This window comes from Dipodomys merriami, unplaced genomic scaffold (genome assembly GCF_024711535.1).
Source record: "Dipodomys merriami isolate MVZ:Mamm:240054 unplaced genomic scaffold, mDipMer1.0.p SCAF_28, whole genome shotgun sequence".
Classification (NCBI taxonomy): domain Eukaryota; kingdom Metazoa; phylum Chordata; class Mammalia; order Rodentia; family Heteromyidae; genus Dipodomys; species Dipodomys merriami.
Genome location: NW_027204270.1, coordinates 17366949 through 17385021, shown reverse-complemented (window position 1 = coordinate 17385021; position 18073 = coordinate 17366949). Strand labels below are relative to the sequence as shown.

The window sequence follows — 18073 nt, the reverse complement described above, 5'->3', positions numbered from 1 at the left end:
TTGTGTGTTAATAAGGGCAACCTTCCCTCACAGCACCCCACCACCCCCAGTTCCCAGCCTTGTTGCAACATTCCACCAGAAAACACAATGGGCCTCTGGCATTCGAGGAGGTTTACGATTTCTCAAATCCAACATTAGAGCTATTTGATCCTAAAATGAGGACTAGAAAACCAAAGCCTTTTAGAAAACAAACTGCTTTGAAGACTCCTAACCATGTAAACAAAAATGGCAAATACAGGTCCATCTAAGGAGGATTTAGATGATTAATCTGAACTTCCCCCAAGGAAACAAGTTCTTTAAAATTTATCCAAAAGAGACAGTAAGTCACTCTCAGTGGTTTCATGATGAAAGCAGAGCTAGCTTTCCTGCTGCCTCTTTTTCAAAAACCAGGTCACGATGAAATTGGTTATTATCAAGATTCTGACTGTTTAATAATCATAACCAGCAAGGCACCATTGGCTGGACAGCCTATAACTGCGATGAAAGCTAGCTCAGGGAGAAAAGTCTGCAAGGCTCCAACTTCAAACAAACAACAGAAAGCTGGATTGGAGGTGTAGCTCAAATAGTAGAGCATATATCATGAACAAGCCGAGCACACCGAATTTCAAGCCCCCTGGAACTGGCAAAAAAAAAAAAAACAAAACAGGCTGGGAAGGTGGCTCAGTGGTACAGCGCTTGCCTTGAATGCCTGAGGCCCTGGGTTCGATTCCTCAGTACCACATAAAGAAAAAAGCCGGAAGTGGCACTGTGGCTCAAGTGGTAGAGCGTTGGCCTTGAGCTGAAGACCTAAGGGACAGCACCCAGGCCCAGAGTTCAGGCTCCACGACTAGACCCCCCAAAAAAACACAAAAACAAAAACAAAAACAAAAACCAACAAACAAAAAAAGAAAACATTATAATTAAATCCCCCATAGCTACAAGAAAATTCTGTTTCCAGACAACAGTTGTTACACTTTTTTATTTTTTATTTATTTATTTATTTTTGGGTCCAGTCATGGGGCCTGAACTCTGGGCCTGCGTGCTGTCCCTCAGCTCTTCAGCTCAAGGCTAGTGCTCTACCACTTGAGCCACAGCATCACTTCGGGCTTTTTTCTTTTTGCTTATGTGGTGCTGAGGAATCGAACCCAGGGCTTCATGTGTGCAAGGCAAGCACTCTACCACTGAGCCACCTTCCCAGCCCTACACTTCTTTTTAGAAAAGCATCTTCCCATCATTTCTCCCCCACTTCTACTCTGAATACATCATTGTAAAAACATCTCAAAACTATATGTGAACTACAAAAAGTCCAACAAACAAAAACAGTAAAAACATCTCCTCCCTTGGAGTTATCTTACCTGTCCCAAACTTTAAGGCATTCAGGGACATCAGGGTCACCTTGCGTGCCAGCTTTATGTTGCCAGATGAGCAGGAGGCGTGAAAGCACAGAGAGGCCTTGCGGGTGAATGTAAAGGGGCCAAGGGCCCTCAGAAAAGGGAGCAACTCCCAGCTGCTGCAGCAGTGTGTTCTGAGTGAAAGAGACAAGGCAAAAAGGTTACTCATGCTCTCCAATGCTTGTTGTTCAAAAAAGGACAGACTGAAGAAAGACCCAGAAATTCAGACTGAAGTGGTGCTGAGAAAAATCATTTAGTTCAACAAATATGAAAAACCTCTCATGTAACCCTAATAACACCTGGAAATGGCTTAATTGAAATGGGCTTGAGAAGGGAGAAGTGATAGGAGGTAACAACATCAGGATCGTTTTCAAAATGGACAAAGCATGAAATATAATGCAATAGCCAATGGTTTTCTTTCACAGTGAGTTACATAAAACCAGTAACACCCAATAGGGGAGACCCAATAACTCAAACAGTATAATTAAGGAAATTCTGCTTGTGAGATGCTAAGGCATGTAGAACTACTGAAGGCTGCTCTCTGCTTCCAGCTGTGGAAGACACTCCTAATAAGCTATAGTTTCAGCTCAGTTATGCCAGATGCCTCCATCTTCTCAAATATAGACACAGATACATAGATACACACACACACACACACACACACACACACACACACACACACACACACACACACACACACACACACACACACACACACACACACACACACCCCATATTACATTGAAAAGCAGAATATGTTTCTCTATCTGCCAAATTGAATACTTATAAAACATCTTTGATAACCCCAATCCTTGGAAATAATTATTTCAAATGTCACAGTTCTCAAGAACAGTTTCCACATACTACGCAGGTACATGGCTGTATCCACTCACTGTGCGAAGGACTTTTGCACTGAATATGCAGAGTTAACAGGAGCTGGGTATTACATCCTCCATCACTAAGGAGGAGGCTGATGAACAAGACTCAACACTAAATGGTAAGCCATAAACAATTCCTTAACTCCTAATTCCAAAGAAAGAATTTCTTTTAAAAGTAAACCTATTGAACTACATCAAAAAGACTGACACACAGACATACCTATGTGAAACAACTGTAATTACGGGGAAATGTATCAAGAACATCCTAACATCAAATGTTGCAAACCAGCACTGCAGCTCCATTACCCCTTCACTTGTGATGTCATGTCAAGCACATGCTCTCCCCAGCCCTTCAATATAAAATCCTACCTGCTAACATGTTCAAAGACTATCAATAAGCACATGTTAATTTCTTCTCTAAGCAGTGAGTAAGGTCACTGTTCTCTGGAGAACATTTGAAGATATAATTTGTTTTCTTTTACAGATTAAAATACATTTTATTAAGTTCCTTTGGTATGTACCAATGGTATGTCTAGCCATAAAAGTTGGGCAACTATAAGTAAGGATGCTTTGTACATTACTCAAAAGAAATGGTACCCAAGTAGGAGAGCCAATAACAAAGTAAATAAACTATCCTCTGCTTTCTTAAATCATAGCAAAAAAGCTTAAGGTGAAAACTTAAAAGTCTCATGTTTAGAGACAAAATGAGAAGGGCTACTTGAAGATTGTTCTACCAGTTAGGACAAACAGGCTGCATGTCCATATTTTTTCAATGCCAAAAGCATATCAGGAGGCCTAAGAACTCCTCTCCAAAGTACAGTATTCTTCCCTCTTCTTTGGACAAGTTTAAGCAAGAAGGACTAAGTTGTGAGCTTCAAAACTTCCCTGAATAACGTGCATTCGGATAGGAGCTGACCAGTGTGGTGTGACAATTTGGCCCTCTAGTCAAAGGAGACATTGTGGGTATATGCTCACTGAAGTGTTGTCTTCCCTTGCTTAAGTAGGTCACCAACATTTCTACTCAATTTTTATTTCCTCTCCTGCCAAGATAAAATTTTGCATTTAAGAGTAGGTAAATATTAATGAGTTTCATAACCATCTTTTTAAGTCACAAAAGTATTGTTTTCCATGAATTTCACAAGTAGTTTGGATTTGTGAAAGTATACCATCTTAAAATATTATGAAGTAGATCAAAGTTTATCATGAATCTGAGGATCTGCTGAAATAATGCTTTTACTTATTTATTTTGAGAGAATGTCTTTGCTATGTAACTCAGGCTAGCTATGTAACCCAGCTTCCTGGTGCTGACATTATAGGCATGAGCTTCCACATTCACCACTGAAATAATCTAATGAATAACCAAACATTTTTCCAAAATGACCTCTAGAAAATTATCAGAAACCTACATGATAAATATTAAGGGAAGGAATATCAGGCTAACCAGGAGTCTGCATTTTGGGTTTTTTTGGTTTTTTTTAAAGCATCGTGGGGCTTGAACTCTGGGCCAGGGTGCTGTCCCTCACCTCTTCAGCTCAAGGCTAGCACACTACCACTTAAGCCATAGTGCCACCTCCAGCTTTTTCTGCAGTAGTGCTGAGTAATTGAACCCAGGGCTTCATGCATGCTTGGCAAGCACTCTACCACTGAGCCACATTCCCAGCCACTGTGTTTCGCTTTTTGAAGTACCAGAGATCAAATCCAAGATCACCCACATCAAGCAAGCACCCTGCCCAGGGCTTTACCACCCAGCCCCAAAATCTACATTTTCAACAAGCTATTCAGGAAGAGTGTGTGTGTGTATGAGTGAGAGAGAGAGAGAGAGAGAGAGAGAGAATGTGTGCGTGCGTGTGTGTGTGTGTGTCGTGGGGCCTGAACTCTGGGCCTGGGTGTTCAGCTCTTCAGCTCAAGGCTAGTGCTCTATTACTTGAGCCACAGCGCCACTTCCAGCTTTTTCTGCTTATGTGGTGCTGAGGAATCGAACCCAGGGCCTCATGCATGCAAGGCAAGCACTCTACCACTGAGCCACCTTCCCAGCCCTCCTCAGGAATATTTATGTACAATAAACTTTAAGAACTAATAACTTTGAACATATTAAGAAAGGTATTGTACCTGGTGGAGGGCTCAAGTGGTAGAGTATCTATTTAGCAAGTTCAAAGCCCTGAGTTAAACTTCAGTACTATCTCCCCTCTCCAAAAACAAAATTAATATCAAGTGATGATGGCTAACCAGGCACAGTGACACACAGTTGCAATCACAGCTATTGAAGAAGTGGGGGAAGGGGGGAAGAAGAAAAAGGGATAGAGAGGATTCAGATTCAAGACGTGCCCAGGCAGTTAGCAAGATACTACCTCAACCTCAAATAAGATGGTAGGTTATGCCTACAATCCCAACTACATAAGAAGCTTTAAGTAGAAAAACTGTAGCTTAAAACTGGCCCCAGGCAAAAATTTCAAGACACTATCCAAAAAATACCTCAACCAAAAAAAGGGCGAATAGCATAGCACAGGTAGTAGATTACTCATCTGGAAACACAATATCCTCAATTTAAACCTCAAAAACAGCCCAAAACAAAATACCTAGGAGGGCTAGATACAAAGAAAAAAAAAAGGGATATTGTTGTGTATTGAGAAAGGGTATGAATCCATACAATCTCTGATATACTACTGATACAAGTAAAATTTATATGGTTAGAGACTGATTCTATTCCAAATTAAATTCCCAAGAGAATGTGGGACATGTGGAAGAAATACCATAGAGGAGTAAGGACAGTGTTAATATAAAAGATAGCAAAACCTGGACCATCAATAAAACTGGACACAATTTAAATGTATTTCAGTGGAAGAGACAAATTGGTACAGTCACAAGCACAATGGAATGTCCAGCAGTCCTACAAAAACCACAGAAACACAAGTAAATCTTGGCAATACAATGCTTATGACTACTATTAAGTTAAAAAAAAAAAAAAAAGAATGCTTGGAAAGATCTACATGTTATAAAGCAATGTTTTTGCTGGGCACCAGTGGCTAACAGCTGTAATCCTAGCTACTTAGGAGGCTGAGATCTGAGGATCATGGTTTGAAGCCAGCTTGGGCAGAAAAGTCTCCGTGAGACTCATCTCCAATTAACGACTCAAAAAGCAGAAGTGGCGCTGTGGCTCAAATGGTAGGATGCTAGCCATGAGCACAAAGAGACTCAAGGACAGCGCCCAGTTCTTGAGTTCAAGCCCGCCCCCCCCCCCCGCCCCCGCCACACACATATGAAAATAGGAAATTAGCAAAGTGAAATTTAGGATTCTGGGTATCCAGTAGTACAGTAGGGGGAGAGCCATAGAGAGAATTTCAATATGGTTAATAATAAGTGGAGGAAAAAAATGCCTAGAAAGAGCTGTTTGTTATGAAACTATATTTTTTAAGGAATAATTGATATATATGGAAACAGAAAATTAGAAATTTGAAGTTTAGAATTCCAGGCATTACCTAGTTCAGTGGGTACAGAGGGCCATGAGACTAGAAGCTCATGGTCAAGGTGCTAGCCTTTGTTTTGGTGATAAGCTAGTAGCAAGACTAGATATGGGAACTTGCATCACCTGCAATTGGACTGATTCTTTAAAATGCATCTTAGTTTTTCCATTTCTGTTGATGAAAAATTTCTCTATGTTTTTAATGTAAAAAATTTTCTCTATGTTTTTAATGTAAGTGTGTTTTTATAAATTGCTTTTTTATCCACTGTGTCCACTTTTTTACTAGCATATTTTAGCCTAGTGGGGTTTTTGTTTTGAACTGTTTTCCTTTTCTTTAAGCTTATTGAGTTGAGGGCAAAGGACATTTCGGATTTGATGAAATGATCCTTAATTAAGGCATAGGGACACAGTACAACAATTTCTTTATGCTATTTCCTGTGAGGTGATTGAGGACAAGTGCAGTTCATGAACCTGAAGAGCTCCTGGCCTTGGGGACACAATGCACACAAACCTGGAGATTTGGGGACTGGAGGTCAGAGGTCACCAGAGAGTGGTTGAAGTGATAGAGAGCAGCAGCAAACTCTTCATCTGATGAACCTTAAGACAGATGGGAAACCAGTTATTCCAGCATCTATGGGATCATCATACCCTGCCAACAGCCAAACTCTACAGGGAAACTCGAGCAAGCCCATCTACTGACCCTTGAGTCCATCTTTGTCCACCTCCTTGATGATACTGGCCAGGGTGGCCATATGGTGTTCGGAAAGAGACACGCTCAGATAGTTTCGGATGAAATTGTTCCGAGAGTTTAGCATGGAAGAGGTAATGAAGTTCAAAATGTTGGAAGCCAGACCTAGAAACTAAAAAGCATACAAAATAGCTCCTATCAGAGTTGCAGATCCAAACACTTACAAAGTCTAAGACAAACAAAATAAGCCATTAGTCTCATGCAAAAAAAAAAAGAATTAGAGAATCACATTTAAAACTTGCTAAAGTAGGACTAAGATCATGAGAATCTACCAGCTACACAAAATTGTACACCAATCAAACAGAATAGACTTCAGAAAATACTGTGCTTCAGAAGTCACCAAATTTCCAAGTAACTGACCGATTTTTCTTCTTCCCCTAGGGACTTTTGTCCTTTGTTCCAGACACCTATATTAATGACTATTACACACATATAGGATTCCTAGCTCTTTAACTCTCTATTGTAGAAACATATTGTTTTGTTGTATAAATGCTTTATATCCATAAACTTTTCATTTTTGATGTATGCTAGCACCAAGACTTGAACTCAGAGCCTTTAGCTCTTGTATGGCTTTTTCACTCAAGACTGGTACTTTACCACGCACGCCACAGCTCCACTTCTGGCTTTGTGCTATTTAAGTGAAGGTAAGAGCCTCATGGACTTTTCTGCCCAGACTGGCACTGAATCACAATCCTCATATCTTAGCTTTCCTGAGTAGCTAGGATTACAGGCATGAGCTACCATAGGCCTAACTAGTCTAAGCTATATGAACTTATACCCGACTCATTTACTGACTAATTATCAAAACAAAGCCTGAATTATCAGTAAATGTCCAAACCAAATTAGTAAGCATCTATGATGTATCGAGCCTATACTAAAGAGTTGAAAAATACTCTTTTCCACCTGCCCTCAGAAGCAAGTACAATAACTTTGACACAAGGAGAGAAAACTAAGGCTTGGAGAAGCTCAGATAATAGCCCAAAGCCACTAAGTAGTCAAACCACTTAAATCCAGTTCTAAAGCCTATGGTGATAACCATCATTCAAAGAAACAACTATAAAAACTATTTGATTAAACAGCGATAAGCCTAAACAAAATGTATTTATACATTAGAGCTATCCAAACTAAAAAAAAACTTTCAGTTCAAGTAATCTTCTCCCATCACAACTGTTCTACTCAATTCCTCTCCCACTGTATCTCAGAAACCCACTCTTACCAACTCAGGATCTTTTCGACTAGCCAAAATGTTGCCCTTGTCACCAGGGGCCTGCTTACTGGGGCTTTTAACCCGAGGAGAGCTCTCCAGCGGAGGGGGTGGGGGTGGAGGTGGAGGCGCCACTTTCTCTTTACTGGGAGAGATGGTCTCCTCGAACCACTGCCCCAAAATAGGCTCACTGTCATCATCTAAACAGAAAGAGAAGTCACAAAGTTAGTAAAAAAACAAACAAACAAACAAACTTCTTCTGATGTACTGGCTTTCTAAAAGTGCCTACCTAGGCTGGAAACGTGGATTAGTGGTAGAGTGCTTGCCTAGCATGTGAAACCCTGGGTTCAATTCCTCAATACCATATAAATACAAAAAGCCAAAAGTAGGGCTGTGGCTCAAGTGGTGAATGCAAGTATTGAGCAAAAGAAGCTTAGGGAACCAGGTGCCAATTGCTCATGCCTGTCATCCTAGCTACTCAGGAGGTAAGATCTGAGGATCGTGGTTGAAAGCCTGCTCAAGTAGACTCTGATCTCCAATTAACCACCAGAAAACCGGAAGTGGCACTGTGGCTGAAGTGGTAGAGTGCTAGCCTTGAGCTGAAGAGCTGAGGGACAGCACCCAGGCTCAAGCCCCACGACCAACAACAAAAAAAAAAAAAAAGAGCCCCAGGACTGGCAAGAAAATAAAAAATAACTATATAAATAAAAGTGCCTACCTAACTCAAAATGAACACAAGGATATCCAAATGATGGATGCAAGCCTGCATCAATGGGCCAAAATTTATCCAAATGTATATAGAAAATGAGAATATTTCATTATACATGGTTATAGTCAATAAAAATTATTTGATAAAAAAAATGGGAGAGAAGAGAGACAATTTCACTTTATTTTACTGACTACAAGCAACTTCCAGAACAAATCTGTCACCTCCAAAATGATGAGAGTCACAATTCTCTTGGTATTTCATACACTTGGCTATGAAGAGGGATCTGAGAGATATTTATCTTCTTTACTTTCTCCAAACTAGGGCAGGAGGAAGTGTTAATCAGGAGAGCAGCTTTCATTTCCCCTCCAACACACGCCTAGGCCACGAAGCTACCATAACAGCTACACCAAACACTTTCCACAAGACCTTCTAAATTGCATTAGGAAAGCTGAGAGCAGAGGTTCCAACATAGGGCAACACATGTAAACTGAGGTATACTTCCATCTAGTTGAAAGTAGTATCATCATTCAGTCTTTTATGCTCAATTTGTTTTTAAATAATATAATCTTCTTTAAGTGTACATAATACAGAGGTGTAGGTGTAGGTGAAACAAAATGGTACTAAAGAAGCTGTGGCAGGCTGGGAAGGTGGCTCAGTGGTATAGTGCTTGCCTTACATTCATGAGGCCCTGGGTTCGATTCCACATAAGCAGAAAAAGCCAGAAGTGGTGCTGTGGCTCAAGTGGTAGAATGCTAGCCTTGAGCTGAAGAGCTGAGCACCCAGGCCCCAGAGTTCAGGCCCTATGACCGACAAAAAAAAAAAAAAGAAGAAGCTGTGGCACTCTGACTCTGGCTCACCTTGACTGCTGTCCTCCTCGGTACTGCTGAAGTCGTCCTCATAGTAGGTGTTAGAGTCGGTGGAGGCACTGGCATCACTGCTCATGGAGCCCTTCCTCTGCCGCTGTAGGACACATGCCTAGGAAACAAGGTTAACATAACTGGCAATAACAAAACCAGAGCCAACCTGCTTAATTAACCTCATAGCCACACAACAAGGCTTCTCCCTAGCTCATTCATTTACCTAGGCAAGCTCTCTACCACTTGAGGCCTAACCCTAGCCCTATTCTTTGTTCTAAATCTGAGAGCTACTTCTAATAAAAGCCTCTTTCCTCAGGAGTCTCACAGCTTTATCTTACAAAAGCACTCCAACTAGTCACATGGCCAAGATTTGGAGGAAGAAAAAAAAAGAGCATTTCCACAGCTTCTATGCTTTTGCTTCAGAATGTTATGCTAATCAGCTCAAAACACCAAGTAACACTGATAACCAATAACTTACTCAAAAGTTTTTATAAGTCCTACCAAATTAAGAATTCCTCTCGGGCTGGGAAGGTGGCTCAGTGGTAGAGCGCTTGCCTTGCATGCTCGAGGCCCTGGGTTCGATTCCTCAGCACCACATAAGCAAAAAGAAAAAAGCCGGAAGTGGCGCTGTGGCTCAAGTGGTAGAGCGCTAGCCTTGAGCTGAAGAGCTGAGGGACAGCGCCCAGGCCCAGAGTTCAGGCTCCACGACCGGACCAAAAAAAAAAAAAAAAAAAGAATTCCTCTCACCAGGTGCTGGTCCTACCTGTTTAGAAGGCTGCAATCAAAGACAGCCTTGGCAAGAAAGCCCATGAGAATTTTCTTTTTGTTGAGGCATGGAGCTTGAACTCAAGGCCTGAGCCCAGTCCCTGAGCTCTTTTGTTCAAGATTAACAGTCTACCACTTTAAACCACAACTCCACTTCCCATTTTCTGGAGGTTCATTGGAGATAAGAATCTCAATGACATTCCTGCCCAGACTGGATTTGAACTGTAATCCTCAGATCTCAGCCTCCTAAGTAGCTAGGATTACAGATGTGAGCCCCAGCACTGGCACCAGGAGACTCACCTCCAACTAACCACCAAAAAGTCGAAAATGGAACTGTGGCACAAGTGGTAGAGTGCCAACCTTGAGCAAAAGCTCAGGGACAACACCCAGTCCCTGAGTTCAAGCCCTAATCCTAGCTAAACAGGAGGCTGAAATCTGAGGATCCTGGTTCAAAACCAGCCTGGGCAGGAAAGTCCGTGAAACTCATCTCCAATAAACTACCAAAAAAACTGGAAGTAGGAAGTGGCATTGTGGCTCAAGAGGTAGAGTGCTTGCCTTGGGCTGAAGAGCGCAGCGACAATGCCCAAGCCCAGAGTTCAAGCCCCATGACCAACCAAAAAAAAACAAAAAAAAACTGGAAGTAGCACTGTGGCTCAAGTGGTAAACCTTGAGCTGAAGAGCTAGCTGAGAGACAAAGTTCAAGCCCCATGGCTCGTGTCTGTAATGCTGGCTACTTACGGGTGAGATCTTGAGGTTCACAGTTCAAAACCAGCCCAGACAAAGTCAAGGCATTCTATCCAAAATAACCAGGAAAAAGCAGGACTGGAGGCATGGCTCAAGTGGCAGTCCAAATAAGCGAACGAAACAAGTTCAAATTCCAGAACTACCAAAAGAAAATTTAAAAAGTCCTTAACAAGCAAATGACCAAGCTCAGGGGGCTGAGGGAGAAGTATTACTTAAGCCCAGGAACTGGGGCCAGCAGATGAAAAAGAATGTAGTGAGACCTCATCTTGATAGATGGACAGACTGTTGTAGGGACTGACTGATTGATCAGATATGTAGATGGTAAGAAAGAAAAGAAAAGAGAAAAGGAAAGGAGAAAAGGAAGGAAGGAAGGAAGGAAGGAAGGAAGGAAGGAAGGAAGGAAAGAAGGAGCGAAGGAAGGAGAGAGAGAAAGAGAAAGAATTCCTTTCCTCTTCAAAAACATTACAAGAGGGGCTGGGAAGGTGGCTCAGTGGTAGAGCGCTTGCCTTGCATGCATGAGGCCCTGGGTTCGATTCCTCAGCACCACATAAGAAAAAAGAAAAAAGCCGGAAGTGGCATTGTGGCTCAAGTGGTAGAGTGCTAGCCTTGAGCTGAAGAGCTGAGGGACAGCACCTAGGCCCAGAGTTCAGGCCCCACGACAGGACCCCCCCCAAAAAAAAAAAAATTTACGAGAAAAAATTCCTTTCCTCTTCAAAATCATTACTACAAATTTGCACTTATAAAGGTCTTATTTATTTTGAGATTGTGCAAGTTCTTCCAAATTATCTGTGGCTTACTTCCCACCCACCTTTCTGTATGAAGTTGAGAGTAATGTCAGTAGTAAGTTCATCAGTGGGACAGAGTCGATCAGCCGTTGAATCCTCTGTATGGAGGTGCTCTGGGCCATAATGCTTAGGACCGCAGGGGGACCATCAGTCTCCCAACCCTGAAAGTAACAATAACAAAAGAGAATTAACCATATGACTCAGCCAGAAGCAACCCTCCGTGCTGCTGGGTCAAGCTAGTCCCCAGAAGTGTACCCGATTCCCCACAAGAACAACCTCCTGCCGGGCGCTGGTGGCTCACGCCTGTAATCCTAGCTACTCAGGAGGCTGAGATATGAGGATCACGGTTCAAAGCCAGCCCGGGCAGGAGAGACCCTGAGACTTCTATCTCCAATAAACCACCAGAAAACCAGAAGTGGCGCTGTAGCTCAAGTGGTAGAGCGCTCGCCTTGAGCTGAAGAGCTGAGGGACAGCACTCAGGCCCAGAGTTCAAGCCCCACGACCAATAAAAAAAAAAAAAAAAAAAAAAAACAAAGAACAACCTCCTCACCTTGTGTAGAGCCTCCACCTGCAGGTCTTGAAACAAAGATGTCAGTAGCTTGATGGCATGGTTTGCTAATATGACTGAGAGCACCCCAAAGCCCTGATGCCTACACAAAGAAAATAATTAGAATGAATAATAACCTCAGAAACACTGTTTTCTTGCCATTCTGGGGATTTAGTCCTTGGAAGACTTACGGACCTTTCTCCAGAAGGCAAATAACTATATATAACACAAAATTGCCAGAAGGATCTACAGGCTTCAGGGCACAAACTTCTGTATCAGAAGAGACTATTCTACAGCAACACAGACCTGCTGAAGGTGCTAAGACTTAAGTGGCAACTGAACTTCTGGAAAACATTCTTTTAAGAAAGATTAAAATTACCAACCCATATAAAATAAATGAAAATAAACAAGATCTTTGTAGTATGCAAATTGCAGTTGAATAAAATTTTTTTGTAAAAAATGTACATAAAAGGTGGTTTTTGTTTTTGTAGGTCATGGAGCTTGAACTTTGAACTCTAAGCTTGGGTGTTGCCCTGCACTCTTCATTCAGCTCAACACTAGAGCCCTATCACTTGAGCCACAGTGCCACTTCTGGTTTTCTGGTGGTTATTTGGAGATAAAAGTCCCACAGACTCCTACACTGGCTTTGAAACATGATCCTCTGATCTCAGCCACCTTAGTAGCTAGGTTTACAGCCATGAGTCACCAGCACCCTACAAGATAAAAGGTTAATACATCTAATATATAGCAGGCATGTAAATCAATATAAAAAGGAGACAAGAAACAGAGAAAAAAATTGAGGCAAAGAAGTTAAGGTAGTAGTATAAAGGAAGAAACAAAGGAACAGAGACTCAGGCCAGAAATCCTAGTTACTCAGGAAGTGGAGAATAGAGGATCACAGCTTGTGGTTGGCAGGCAAAAAAAATTTACTATAAGACCTCAATAAAAGAAGGGCATGGTGGTGGTGTGTGTGCCTGTCATCCCAGCTATGCAGGAAGCCACAATAGGCAGATAGTAGTCAAGCCAACCTGGACCTAAACCCAAGATCTTACTTGAGAAGTAAAAGAAGCAAAAAGGCATGGGAGTATGACTTAAGTGGTAGAGTGCCTGCCTAGCAAGGTCCTGAGTTCAAAGACAAGTACCAGCAACCTCCTCAAAAAAAAAAAAAACACGCCGGGCGCCGGTGGCTCACGCCTATAATCCTAGCTACTCAGGAGGCTGAGATCTGAGAATCGCGGTTCAAAGCCAGCCCGGGCAGGAAAGACCGTGAGACTCCTATCTCCAATAAACCACTAGAAAACCGGAAGTGGCGCTGTAGCTCAAGTGGTAGAGCACTCGCCTTGAGCTGAAGAGCTGAGGGACAGCACCCAGGCCCAGAGTTCAAGCCCCACGACCAACAAAAAAAAAAAAAACACACACACACACAAATGACCAATAAATTAAGAGAAATAATAACAGTAATCTATGAAATATAAATAAAAGCAATATATTTCTTCTCCTGAGATTAGTAAGCATGAACACTAATAATACCCAGTGCCAAAAAGAACATGAGTAAACATACACATGCACACACAGCTAGCTGCTGACAGGAATACAAACAGTATGACTGAATCGGGAGAGAACTTTGGCAAAATACTTCAAAACTTTAAATATTATGCCCTTTGTCTTCATAATTGCACTTGTACCACTTCCCTCCTAGAAGAAAGTTAAATAAGTTTCCAGAAGTTTATGTTTCAAGAGTTTTATCTAGCCGGGCACTGGTGTCTCATACCTGTACTCCTAGCTACTCAGGAGGCTGAGATCTGAGGATCATGGTTCAAAACCAGCCCAGGCAGGAAAGTCCATGAAACTCTTCAATAAACCACCAGAAAACTAGAAGTGGTGCTGTAGCTCAAGTGGTAGAGCGCTAGCCTTGAGCTGAAGAACTGAGAGACAGAGCTCAGGCCCAGAGTTCAAGCCCCACTACCAACAAAAAAAAAAAAAAAAGTTTTATCTAAAAGCATAACCCTGTGTCAGGTGCCAATGGCTCATGCCTATAATCCTAGCTACTGAGAGCCTGAAGACAAATCCAAGAGACTCTTATCGCCACTTGGCCAGCAAAAGCTAGAAAAGGAGGTGTGGCTCAAGTGGTGGAGCTCCAGCCTTGAGGAGAACAAAGTGGCTCAAACCTGTAACCCCAGCTACTCAGGAGATGATAGAAATCAGGAAGATCATAGTTCAAGTTAGTGAAATCTATCTCAATAAATAAACTGAGGGTAGTAATGCCAGCTATTATCACAGCCACGTAAAAGGCCACTGGAGGATCACTATCTGAGGTTAGCCTCAGACAATACTTTAAGACCCAACCCCCCCCTTCAAAAAAAAAAAAAAAAAAAGACAAAAAAGACCTGGGAACATGGCTCAAGGTCCTATGTTCAAATCCCTCATGGATTTGCAAAGAAAAAAAAAGGAAAGCATGATTTATCAAAACAAAAAATGTGGAATAAACTTAGTAATTATGCCAGCCATCAGGAAAAATTCTATCCACTCTACAACAATGTCACTAAAAAGATGTCTATAGTATTTTAAATACAGCTCAATCTAGATTGGCATTTTCAGTTCATGGCTGCCACTCTACCACTTAAGCCACAGTTATACCTGTCTTTTTACTGCTTACAATTTTGAGGAATTTTCTGCCTGAAATAGCTCTGAATCTTGATCCTCAGCTCTCAATCTCCTGATTAGCTAATATTATAAGCATGAGCCATGAGTGCTCAATTATTGTGATCTCATTGGTATAAATTTAAATATTTTACACTTATGTATGGAAGAACGTTTACCATTTGAGTATAGAATTTTTGGTAGATTATTTTCCTTTTAAGGAATGCTTGTCTCTATGGCTGGTAACATACTATGTACATAGTATTCTTTTAAAATTCAAATAAACAATAGCCATTTCATAAGTGTAACTGATACTTAAAAGATGTATCTTTTGGTATTTACAATTACATGGCCAAGTAAAGACAGCCCCTCGTAAAATCACAATCTAATGTTTGCTCTGGAATGTTCTTGCCTCCGTATTCACCCAGTATCAATGCCTCTTTCAGATTCAGCTCAGGGAAGCGGCTTTGGTATCTCCAGCCATGTCAAATGCCCTCTTATGGTCATTCTAGATACAACCTGACATGTTTGCATGAGTATCTACTCCTTATCTCTTGGAAATGTGTCCATCTTTATTCAACATAACATTCCAGTGAATGTTTTGTTGATGTCCTTAACTCCAGATTTACAAATCCAGCTGCCAGCCAACAGCTCATACACAGCTGTCATCTCAACTCACCATGACCAGTGTCAAATCATTTCTTTTCCCCTTTCCTACCAATTAACTTCTAAACTGTTTGCTAGCATGTAAACATATGACCCAGTTACTTAAATCAAAAAACCTTGATACTGCCGGGCGCTGGTGGCTCACGCCTGTAATCCTAGCTACTTAGGAGGCTGAAATCTGAGGATCGCGGTTCAAAGCCAGCCCGGGCAGGAGAGACCGTGAGACTCCTATCTCCAGTAAACCACCAGAAAACCGGAAGTGGCGCTGTAGCTCAAGTGGTAGAGCGCTCGCCTTGAGCTGAAGAGCTGAGGGACAGCACCCAGGCCCAGAGTTCAAGTCCCATGACCGACAAAAAAAAAAAAAAAAAAAAACAACCTTGATACTATTTTTTTTTTTGGTCATGGGGCTTGAACTCTGGGCCTGGGCATTGTCCCTCAGCTCTTCAGCTCAAGGCAAGCGCACTCTACCACTTAAGCTACAGCGCCACTTCCAATACTATTTTCACAATAGCTGTCAGCAAATCCAATCAGCTGTACCTCCCAAACGTACAAGTGGACCACTTTTCTGTGCCTGCCCCTCTCATTTGGCATGACTCACTAGTTTCCTGACTGCACCCTCTGTCCTGTCTATGCCTCTGCAGTCTTGACTCCACACAGTAGCTGTATTACAGATCTCTAATAACAGATTGTGTCACCCCTCTCCTGTGGGTTTTGCATCATCCGGCTGCTGGCTACCTCTCTGACCTAATTTTCTTCTACCTTCCCTGCTCAATTTTTCTATTCTAGCCATACTATCATCACTGATCCTTGGAAATACCAATCTCACACTCTGCTCAGACCTGAACACTGCATGGTTCACCCTGCCACTTTCCATATGGTCTCAAAATCTCATCTTCAGAAGCATTTCCAGATCTTCCTATCTCAAGTAACCAATGCTGCTACTCATTAGCCCCTTGTTCTATCTGTTCTTCACAACACTATGATAATCTACAATGTACTTGTTGGCAAATTTGTTCACTGTTTCTTCTATTAGAAAGTAAAATTCATAGAGGTAAGGAGGTTGCTCTGTTTAGTGCTATATCACTGTTGCCTACAATAGTACCCAGAACGGACTAAAACAAATAAACCCTAGCAATGCCTGGGCTTAGAGAACAAAACCTTGAGCATCACATGAATCATATCTCCACACTCCAAATAATACAGCAAGGAGTCCTGCCCAGACTTTATTAATGTAGTGGCAAATATTTCAGGAAGCAATCCAGGATGATCTGACAATATCCTCACTTCAGGATAAACATGAGTGAGTACTGGACTCCATGTCAAGTAGCCTACTTTTTAATAGAAACTTTTTTCTGAGATAAATGACAAAACAACAACAACAACAAAACAAAAACTTGAATACATTTACAGATATTCTCGTAAGAGATAAGCGTGTAGGATAAAGGGAACCACTAACGTCCAAAATCTCACAGCTATGAATGGAACTAGGAGATGAAGATCATAACCTCCACTGTCATGAAATTCAAACTAGATTAATAGGTGAGTTTTTCTACTATTGATGTGGAGAGGAGGTTGATGGTATAACTCAGGGATAGAATATGTACTTTGCACACCAAAAGCTCACAGTTCAATTCCCAGCACTGAAACAAACCAAACCCTGATATGGATTGTGGTCACTATGAAACAACAGGGAAATATAACCCAGCACAATACTACAGAAGTGACAATCACAGCAAATACCTACCCTTTGCCAGGCCCCAGCTTGGGAGAGCCCACTCCCTCTTTTGTACGAGAAAGAATGTCTCTCACTCGGAGAGCAGCTAGTGGGTCTTTCTCTTTCCCCTTATCAGCCAAGGCAGTAGGACTGAGGTTCAGTATGAGGAAAAGGCTGTTCAGCAAACACCAGGCACCCAACAACTGAAAGTTCTGGTAGTGCTGTTGTAAAAGGCACAAAATGAAATGTGATTAGAAACATCATAGCTTAGAAGCTCCTATCAAAATAGGAACACAGCAGAGACAAGCTTACCTCGCCACCTGCCCTGCGGGAACTGCTGATGGCTTGTCCAATCATGTCATAGATTTCAAGCTGTCCAATACCAAACAGACACAAAACTCTGAGCAAACTCACATATTTCATTATCAAAGTTAAAGGCTACTCAAATCAATTTAATTTGAAGAATTAAATATCTTCAGGTAATTTTTCAATAACAAAATTCAATCACATTTTCTTATCTTCATCTACAGCTGAATCCCACTTTTCCTTCAGTTCAAATGTCATCTTACAGTTCTCTCCCCCCAATTTAAAGCACAACACCCAGCTTTTCATCAGATGGCTTTTTATCACAATTGATTTTTTTCTACGCTTATCCCATCTAAAATTATCTTGTGGCTGGGAATGTGTCTTAGTAGTAGAGTGCTTGCCTAGCATGCATGAATCCCTGTGTTCAAATCCTCAGTACCACATAAACAGAAAAGGCCAGAAGCAGCACTATGGTTCAAATGGTAGAGCACTAGCCTTAGGCACAGAGCTCAGGGAAAGTGCCTGTGCCCTGAGTTCAAGCCCTAGAAATGGCAAAAAATAATAACAATAAAAATAAACAAAATTATCTTGTTTACTATGTCTCATACAAAAGCATATACCCGTTAAGCCCTCCATTGTATCATTTGAATAACTCATCTTTCACAAGGCTGTGTGCCACA

The 18073-nt window shown here is 41.7% G+C and overlaps 1 protein-coding gene across 7 annotated transcripts in view; it reads right to left on the bottom strand.

Moving 5' to 3' along the window:
- Positions 1-18073, bottom strand: part of Ubr4 (ubiquitin protein ligase E3 component n-recognin 4) — a 131217-nt gene that overhangs the window by 99143 nt on the left and 14001 nt on the right. For all 7 annotated transcript variants that reach the window (XM_070037809.1, XM_070037811.1, XM_070037814.1 and 4 more), the window contains exons 10-18: positions 17400-17459; positions 17118-17308; positions 12071-12170; positions 11544-11681; positions 9227-9344; positions 7673-7860; positions 6409-6568; positions 6220-6305; positions 1335-1504 (exon numbers count right to left, since the gene is read on the bottom strand). In XM_070037809.1, the coding sequence (XP_069893910.1) occupies positions 1335-1504; positions 6220-6305; positions 6409-6568; positions 7673-7860; positions 9227-9344; positions 11544-11681; positions 12071-12170; positions 17118-17308; positions 17400-17459 (1211 nt within the window). The remainder of the gene's footprint in view (positions 1-1334; positions 1505-6219; positions 6306-6408; positions 6569-7672; positions 7861-9226; positions 9345-11543; positions 11682-12070; positions 12171-17117; positions 17309-17399; positions 17460-18073) is intronic.